We start from the raw sequence: 8,900 nt of genomic DNA on the forward strand, positions 1-8,900 counted from the left end.
AAGGAAGGAAGGAAGGAAGGAAGGAAGGAAGGAAGGAAGGAAAGAAGGAAGGAAGGAAGAAAGGAAGGAAGGAAGGAAAGAAACAAAACAATTAAAACTGAAATTTTCCTGTCTAAGCGTGACCCCAAAGAATAAATAAGAGAAGACATCTCCCTCCCTTCTTTGCAGAGGTAGAAGACTAAGGATGTGGAATACTACAAAACATGCCAGACTTTCTCAGTGTGTTATTTTTTTAATCCTTACCTTCCATCTTAGAATCAATACTGTATATTGGTTCCAAGGCAGAAGAGTGGTAAGGGTTAGGTAATTAGGTTAAGTGACTTGCTCAGGGTCACACAGCTAGAGCATGTCTGAGGTCAACTTTGAACCCAGGACTTCCCATCCACTGAGCCACTTACTTGTCCCACAATGTGTTATTTTTGCTGAACTTTTTTTTTCTATTTTTACTTTTTGCTATAAGGGACTAAGAAGAAAGGAAAAGATACACTGGGAAATATAGTGATATTTTTTAAAAGATCTCAATAAAAATTTATTTTTTTTAATAAGCAATCAACAAGATCATACGGGCTATTCATTTTGCAGTGTTTTATCCTGCATCTGATGAAGAGTTTAGGTTCTAAATATTCACTATGGAACAAAATGGGCCTGTCTTTTAGTATCTGAAGACAGGAACCAGTACTTTAATGTACTATTCAGTTCCTATTTGTCTTTCTCTACTGCCTCTATATATGCTATCTAGGAAGACAGTAGAAAGAGCCCTAGTTTAGGATTAAGAGGGTTCAAATCCCATGTCTTATGTTTGTCATTTCAGTGACTGCAGGCTAAGTCACTTCTTCCTTTGCCTCAGTTTCTTCCTTTTTAAAGTGAAAGGACTGGATTACATGGCCACTGAGATCCCTACCAGTCCTAGAGGTAGACTCCTTGTATACTTTAGGTACACAAAGAAAACAAGTCCCTTGAATGCAAAGAGTAGTTTCTAGCGCATGTAGTGGGTGCTTAATAATTGTTTATAGAATCAAAGTATAATTTACTCCCTCCGACCTCAATATACTCATCTGTAAAATGCAAGGGTCCCTTCCAGATCTAAATCCCATGCTCCTATCTCTCTCATTCATAGAGAAGTCCCCAAGACGCCATGTTTGGAGATGCTGGGTCTCTTGGAGGAGGAAGGAAAAAGAAAGGAAGGAAAAAGCCTGAAGGTTTCCAAACTTGGCTTAAGCAATTGGCAAGCCCATGGAAAAAAACCAGCAACAAAACAATTAAAACTGAAGTTATCCTGACTAAGCTTGGCCCCAAAGAAGAGATAAGAGAAGGCACCTCCCTCCCTTCCCTGAAGAGGTGGGGGGTGGGGGGGGAACTATGGGTGTGGAGCACCATAGATGATGTCAGACTTTCTTCATGTGTTCGTTTTGCAGGACTATTTTTTCCCCTATTTTTTATTCTTTGTTCTATGAGACAGAAAGGAGAAAGGAGTGATGCATAGAGAAATGTAGGTGAAGTAAGGGAAAAAATGGGGTTTTTTTTGGGCTGACTAATAAATCCAGGGGTGTCCCAGGGACAAATACACACACACGAGAAAAACCTTTCCATTTCCCTGGCATGCATGGGACGTGGGGCAGCTGATTCTGGAAATGAACACTAGTGCAATTAATGCTTCTAAACCCAAAGTCTAAATGTGATTATTTCATTCTCAGGATTCAGAGAACCTAAATTCAAACTCAGGTCCTCTTAAATCCTGACTCTGTCCGTGTGTGTGTGTGTGTGTGTGTGTTTGACCATAGGTAAATGCACTTAACTTCTTCGGCCCTCAGTTTTCTTCAATGATGGGGCTTCACTGGCTGCCCTCTGAGATACCCTCCACTTCTAGATCTACGATCCTACAATAATATCCCCATAACTCGAATGGGTAAGCTGAAAAGGAACATTGAGCCCAGTTATTACATTATCTCTGCCTTCTCAAATCCTTTGCTCTCTTTAAGGCTCACCTCAGGCAGCCTCCTTCCTAGGAGAGACCTTCCCTCACCTCCTTCCAAACATTATTTTGCATGTATTTTGTATTTTCTTACCCCGTGACTTTGTGCAACTCTGCCTCACACACAAGTCAAGATATCAGCCACGACTGGGAAACAAAGTACTAAGGACCTCAATTGCATACAGTAGAAGATAAGCTCTGTGTTTCTGTTCCCATCACCTTGCACATACAGCATTGGATTCCTTTTTGTCTAATCAAATTGAATTGAATTGGTTTATGCTAACCGTCTACAACTGGTAAGACTTTTATCTGTGATTATATAAATTTGGCCTCGATGGAGTTACTTCACGAAGGTTGATTTCTTCCCAAGAATAATTTTATCACCAACAAACCAGGAGCAAGTAAACCTCTGTCTGTCTGTAGGTCTACGGATACTCCATAAAGGGTGCAAAGTGAACACATTCCTGGCCTTTGGGAAGTGGCCATGAGAAGAAAGGGAGTTTGGGTCCAAGGTCCATAACAGACTATCCACTGCTGGCTGCCAGTGTGGCCCCACTATTTGTCTTCTGAGAAGGAAAAGCATTAGGTTCGTGGGGCTCCCAGAAATCCACCCTGGTCCTGGTGGTTTGCAAAGAGAACTCAAGCTTGGCTTTGGCACATTCTCAATCTTCATCCTATCGCTTTAGTTAAAGTAGCTAAAGATCAAGTGAGATGGCAATTGCTTTTTATAAGCCCTGACCTGCTGTCTTAGGAGTATTGGCTCCGAGGCAGAAGAGTAGCAAGGGCTAGGCAATGAGGGTTAAGTGACTTGCCCAGGGTCACACAGCTATGTAGTGTCTGAGGCCAGATTTGAACTCAGCATCTCTTGTATCCAGATCTGGCTCTTTACACTGAGCTACCTAGTTGCCCTGAGATGGCCATTTTCTTTTCTCTTCTTTCCTTTCCTTTCCTTTTCTTTTCTTTTTTAAACCCTTATCTTCCATCTTAGAATCAATACTGTGTATTGGTTCCAAGGCAGAAGAGTGGTAAGGTCTAGGCAATGGGAGTTAAATGACTTGCCCAGGGTCACACAGCTATGTAGTGTCTGAGGCCACATTTGAAACCAGCATCTCTCATCTCCAGGTCTGGCTCTTTACCCACTGAGCTACCTTGCTGCCCTGAGAAGGTCATTTTAAAGTGCTTAGCTTTGTGCCTGACACATAGGAAATGTTATAAATGTATTGTTTTATTTGTTCATTTTATTTTTATTTATTAATATAATTTTATATGTGAATATAATTTAATGATTAAAATAATATCATATTATGAATATTAGCATATCAGAAAGCTATTAAACCTAGAAGTCAAGGGACCCACCTTTTCCCCAGTAGCTATGGGATCAAAGACAAATCACTTTCCCTTATCGTGGCTGATTTTCTCCAGTGAGGAAACTGCCCTAAGGTCTTTAAGGTCTTTCAAGGTCAAATGATGCCTCCCTTGAGTTATTAGTATTTCTCCCTGGCCATTCCCAAGCTCCTTTGCATGTGTACGTTTTTCCTCCTCCAGTAGAATGTAAAATCCTTGAGGGCAGGCAGAAACGATTTAATTTTTGCCTCTGACTGTCCCCCCAGGTTCCAGCATAGTATCCTGCATACAGCAGGGAGTGAATAGATACTTCTTGCATTAATTGTATGGGGTCTTTGATTTTTAACTCTAATGGATCCTGATGTTCAGTTTCTCCCCCATCATTTTAGAGAAACTGTGGCCCAAAAAAGTGAAGAGACACGTCCAAGATCTCACAGCTAATAAAAGTTGAAGGCAAGATTTGCCCTCTGGTAATAAAGCAAGTTAAGTGGCCTAATGGATAGATCACTGGAGTCAAGGAGACCTGAACTCAAATACAGCCTCAGTTACTTACTGACTGTGTGACCCTGGGCAAGTCACTTCACCCTGTTTGCCTCAGTTTCCTCATCTGACAAATGAGCTGAAAAAGGAAATGGCAAACCAGTATCTTTGCCAAGAAAACCCCCAAAAGGGGTCCCGAAGAGTCAGACATGACTGAAAACAACTAAACAACATCAAGCTTTTAGATTTAGAGCTGGACCTCAGGGGTCATTTGGCCAACTCTACTTTACAGATGAGGAAACTGAGATCTGGAAAAGTTAAATGATTTACCAAAGGTCCCCCGGGGGTGTCGGAGGTAGGATTTGAAGCCAGATTCTCTGACTCTGGAGCCAATTAATATTGATAGAAGGTCCTTTTGAGTCCTAACATTTGGAGGTTTCATGAAGGCTCCTGGGTGGGTGCTGAGGGTTCCAGTTTTAGCCAGTCACAAGCTTCTCAGGGACTCCTATCACTCCAGTCCAGGGCTGCCTCCTCCTCCGTCCCTGCCCTGCCCGCCTGGCCGGGCTCTACCATCGGCCCCTCCGCGGCTGGGCACAGGGAGCTGGACCCAGGAGGAAGAGAGGAGCCCAAGCCAGTGACCCGGGGGTGACCTCCACACGACCTCCGCTTGTCAGAAAGCTGCTGGCCCTTTGTTTGAGGCTCAGGCTGCGGACTTTGGTGTGGAGATCACAGGTAGGGGCACAATGCCCATTGTATTCCCAAGAATGGCCCTTGCCCCCACCACTCCCCCGGCCCTCCTTCCCGGCTTCCCATTCACTCCTTTTGCTTACTACAAGCCCAGCTCAGCACCAACCCCATGCGGCTCCTGCTCTCCTCTGAAGCGCTTTGTCTTTCCCCGGAGGAGCCCAGTTACCCTGAAGCTCACCCCAGCCTTTTCCCAGGGGCTCCCCAGGCTCCCAGCAAGGCACAGCTTCCTCCTACCTAGCAACAACAACAACAACAACAATAATAATAACTGACGGTGACAGAGCGTCTTAACGCTCCCAAGCACTTGGCACACATTCTCACTCCAGCCTCACGACTTGGATAGTGTCGTCTCCATTTTACAGAAGCTGAGCAAAGTTAAATGACTCACCCAGGGTCATGCAGAGAGTGTCAGAGATGGGATCTGAAGCCCCTCACCTCTGCCTCTGACTTTCCCTGGATCAGCAAAGTTAAATGACTCACCCAGGGTCATGCAGAGAGTGTCAGAGATGGGATCAGAAGCCCCTCACCTCTGCCTCTGACTTTCCCTGGATCAGCAAAGTTAAATGACTTACCCAGGGTCATGTCAGAAATGGGATTTGAACTCCCCCTCACCCTAGCCTCTCAGTTTCCCTCTCTTTCAGAGCTCAAATCCCACCTTCTGCAGACCCCTCCCCATTCTCCCTGCTGTAAGTGCTTTCCTACCATCAACTCTGCACATAACTCCTATGGACCTAATTATTCACATGTTGCTTCTCCCATTAGATTAGAAGCACCTTGAGGGGAGGGAGTGTTCTTGCCCATCTTTGGATCTTCAGAACAGACACACACTAGAGGTTTGCTAAATGTCTGATGACTGACCAGCTGATTAACTCTGAGCCCAGCCCTCTCTCTCTGCTAGATCACAGGGATTCCCTCATCCTGTCTTTCCAAAGGGCGGGACTCCTAAGGGGAGCTTCAAGGTAGATGCTCAAACCTACACGCCGTGAAGCCAAGGACAGCCTCACCTTGGCTTCATCCCCGGCTGGTACACGGTGGGCACCTCATAAGTGATCGAGTGATCTTTCTCAGCTTGGGAGAGAGCAGCGATAGCCACAGGATGTGAATCCTTCCCCCGGTATTCTGGTCTCCCCATCGTTAGCCCAACCAGCTTTGGGAAGGTCACGTCAAGACCGCTGATCCCTGGTGCCCGCCGTGGGGTCATTTTGACACCTCAGATTCGCTTCAGATTGATGGAAGGCCGGTCCCTTTCTGGTCTCGGTCTAATTCTAGTCCTTTGGATCAAAGACCTAGTGCTAGAAGGAATCGCTCTGTTTCTTCTTCATGCCAAAATGGCAGGATCCCTCATTTTGAACTGGAGGGGACCTCAGCAGCCATCTTGACCAACTCCCTTCATTTTACAGATGAGGAGACTGAGGCACGGGGAAATTTCAAGTGAGGTTGCTCAAGACCACACTGGTAATCAAGATGCCAATATGGAGGTCTTCTGAGTCCACAGTCCCTGTGCTGAGCTGCATCAGGATGACCCAGCAGAAGATCAAAGGGAAAAGATTCCATTTTGGCCAATTTAGTAACAAAGAGTGCCTGGCATCTGCTTCATCAGGATGCAGGCTGGAGTGGAGGCACTAGGCTAGGCCTATCCTCTCCGGATCATTGGGGACACCACTGGGGTCAATGGTTCCAAATCTCTAAGACCCACCATAAATAGTATCTGAAAGCCATCTTTATAAGAAAAATGCTTCTGAGTTCCTAACTACATGGCACCTATCCTGACGTTCCCAAACTCCATTAAAGTTTACACCCATCACCTCATTTGGGTCTCGTGATACCCTTCGAGTTGACTCTGAAGTCTCAGTTTTCCTCCTCTGTACATTGGAAATCATCGTACATGGCACAGTCATATAGCTAGTAAATAACCGCAACAAGATTCAAACTCAGGATTTCCTAACTCCGGGTCCAGAATCTATTTATGATCCCCAGACTGCTTTTCATGTTCTCTATCCTACATTTTTTAAACATTTATTAATATTCATTTTTAACATGGTTACATGATTCATGCTCCTACTTTCCCTTTCACCCCCTGCACTCCCCCCACCCATGGCGGATGCACATTTCCACTGGCTTTAACATTATCCTACATTTTTTAAAGAAAAAAGTTGGATGCTAAAGCAGAGACTTGACCTAATAAACCCAATTGCATGAATGAGGGATGTGGCCAAAAAAAAGTCTTTCTCACCACAAAACTCCCAGGAGACCAGTAAAGCCCTGTCAGACCACTCAGGAAGCAAGGAAACACTTAGGTAGTACTATTTGTGTGACTTTGGAAGGGTTATTCAAACTCCCTGGGCCTCAGTTTCCTCCTATGTAAAATGAGGCCCATAGGACCAGATAACCCTTGAGGGATCCTATCATCTTAGTGTGAAACCTTCCAGCTTCCCTAATTAACTGGAGAACGGAGGAAGGGAAAAGGTCCTGCCAACCTGTGTGAGGTTCTACCAGTCTCTGGCTTCAATCAAAACAACAGGGACTACCAAGACCATCTAGCCTAACTCCATCATTTTACAAATGGGGAAACTGAGACCCAGGAAAAATTAAGAGATTTGCTCAAGGAAGTTAGCATCAAAGGCTAGATTTTATAATAATACAGTAGCAAAAATGTTGTTATTGTTAGTCCTTCGTTTCCAAAGAAGGTCAGTGGCATCAGTGGGTGATGTCTTGATTTGTGCATGAATTTTAAGTAATAATGATAGCTACTATTTAACTCTTTAGGGTTCACAAAGAACTTTACATATCATCATCTTCTTTTTTTTAATCCTTACCTTCTATTAGCATGGTCAAGATAAGGAGGAAGTTGGGGCCTGGATTATAAAACGCAGCATCTCTCTCTAATCTGCTTGGCCAAGTCACCTAGCTGCCCCTTTACATATCATCTTAAGTTGATCTTTACAACAACCCTGTAGGTGCTATTATTATTATCCCCACTTTATAGATGAGGAAACTGAGTCCTTGGGAGCATCAGTGATTTGCCCAAGGTCATGCAGGAAGTAAAAATCAGAGGAAACTGAGGCTAAGAGAGGGAAAAATGGCTTGCCCAGGGTCACATTGACACTTAGCATCTTGAGGAGAATTCAGGTTTTCCTGACTCCAAGGCCAGTACCCTATCCACTGTGCCATCTGCCTGCCTCCTCCAAGGACTTCTCTCTTCATCCCAGGCCCTGCTTCTTTAGCCTCCATCTACAAGGCCTCACCCACCAACCAGCTATCAGGTCCCTGAAACCAGAACCACTGCTTTTTCACAATTCTGCTCTATGCCTTGGCACATAGTAGGCGTTTAATAAACACTGATCAATGGATGGGCTCCAGAGTTAGAAGACATCCAATAACAAGGACACAGAGAAAAGGCTCTGTGTGCCCTCTTTGGCACATTAATCTTTATACTGTGACACTGGAAAGGGCAAATGGGCCAAAATCTCAACTCTTCAATCTCCCTGTACAGGCACCATCTCTAGTCCTACCTTCCTTCTTAGAATAACATCCTGGCTCAGCGGCATGACTGGTACCTTCCTGAGGAATGACCCAAAGCATCTTTTTACTAGCAGGAAGGACCAAGAGACACTTAGTGGGAGGACCAGACCACCCACTTCGGTGGCCTTTGGGGAGAGCACTCAGTTGGTGGGTCTGCTTGGTCAGTCTCCTTACCTGATAGCTTACTTGGAGGAGAGGCGCTTGGTTGCGTGTGGTGGGGGGAGCCGTGGGACAACATTGGGTTCAGGCCATGTGGCTGGTTTGTACTGTACGCATCCATGGCCAACTTCTGGCGGAAGGCCTCCTCCTTCCTGCGGTTGGCAAACCAATTGTAGACGCGGACCTCAGTAACCAGGTTGGAGCCCAGACCGTGAGCTTTAGATGGCGAGACTCCTCGTTGCAGACACTCTGCCCTGTGAGCAAAGATAGAAAGATGTGGCAAGGATAGTATGGTGGGCGGTAGAGTTCTTGGGGATTTAATATCAAGCACCAAAACCCAACAAGAGTTGTTGCTAGCATATAATGAGATTAAAATTAGGGTCCTGGATGGAGAGGTGGAGGTAGAGAGGGGACCTGATCTCTATAAACTGGATCATCAGTTGAAGGCAGATTAAGAAGAACCTGGACACTAAGTCACGGGGTCTTCTTGTCCCTCTTTTCCTCCAAATTCCCCAAAGAACTCTTGACTATGCTCTAAAGCAGGTCTTCTTTTTTCCTTTCTTTTTTTCTTTTTTCTTTCTTCTGTCTCTTCTTTCTCTTCTCTTCCTCTCTCTCTTTACTTCTTCTTTCTTTCTTCTTCCCTCCTTCTCTCCTTCCTTCCCTCCCTCCTTCCTTC

The 8,900-nt window shown here is 45.0% G+C and overlaps 1 protein-coding gene across 4 annotated transcripts in view; it reads right to left on the minus strand.

Annotated features, from left to right (window-relative positions):
• HNF1B (HNF1 homeobox B) overlaps window positions 1-8,900 on the minus strand; it is a 101,702-nt gene that overhangs the window by 74,022 nt on the left and 18,780 nt on the right. For all 4 annotated transcript variants that reach the window (XM_044672729.1, XM_044672726.1, XM_044672728.1 and 1 more), the window contains exon 4: window positions 8,240-8,478. In XM_044672729.1, coding sequence (XP_044528664.1) covers window positions 8,240-8,478 — 239 coding nt within the window. The remainder of the gene's footprint in view (window positions 1-8,239; window positions 8,479-8,900) is intronic.

The sequence above is a fragment of the Gracilinanus agilis genome, chromosome 4 (assembly GCF_016433145.1).
Source record: "Gracilinanus agilis isolate LMUSP501 chromosome 4, AgileGrace, whole genome shotgun sequence".
NCBI lineage: Eukaryota > Metazoa > Chordata > Mammalia > Didelphimorphia > Didelphidae > Gracilinanus > Gracilinanus agilis.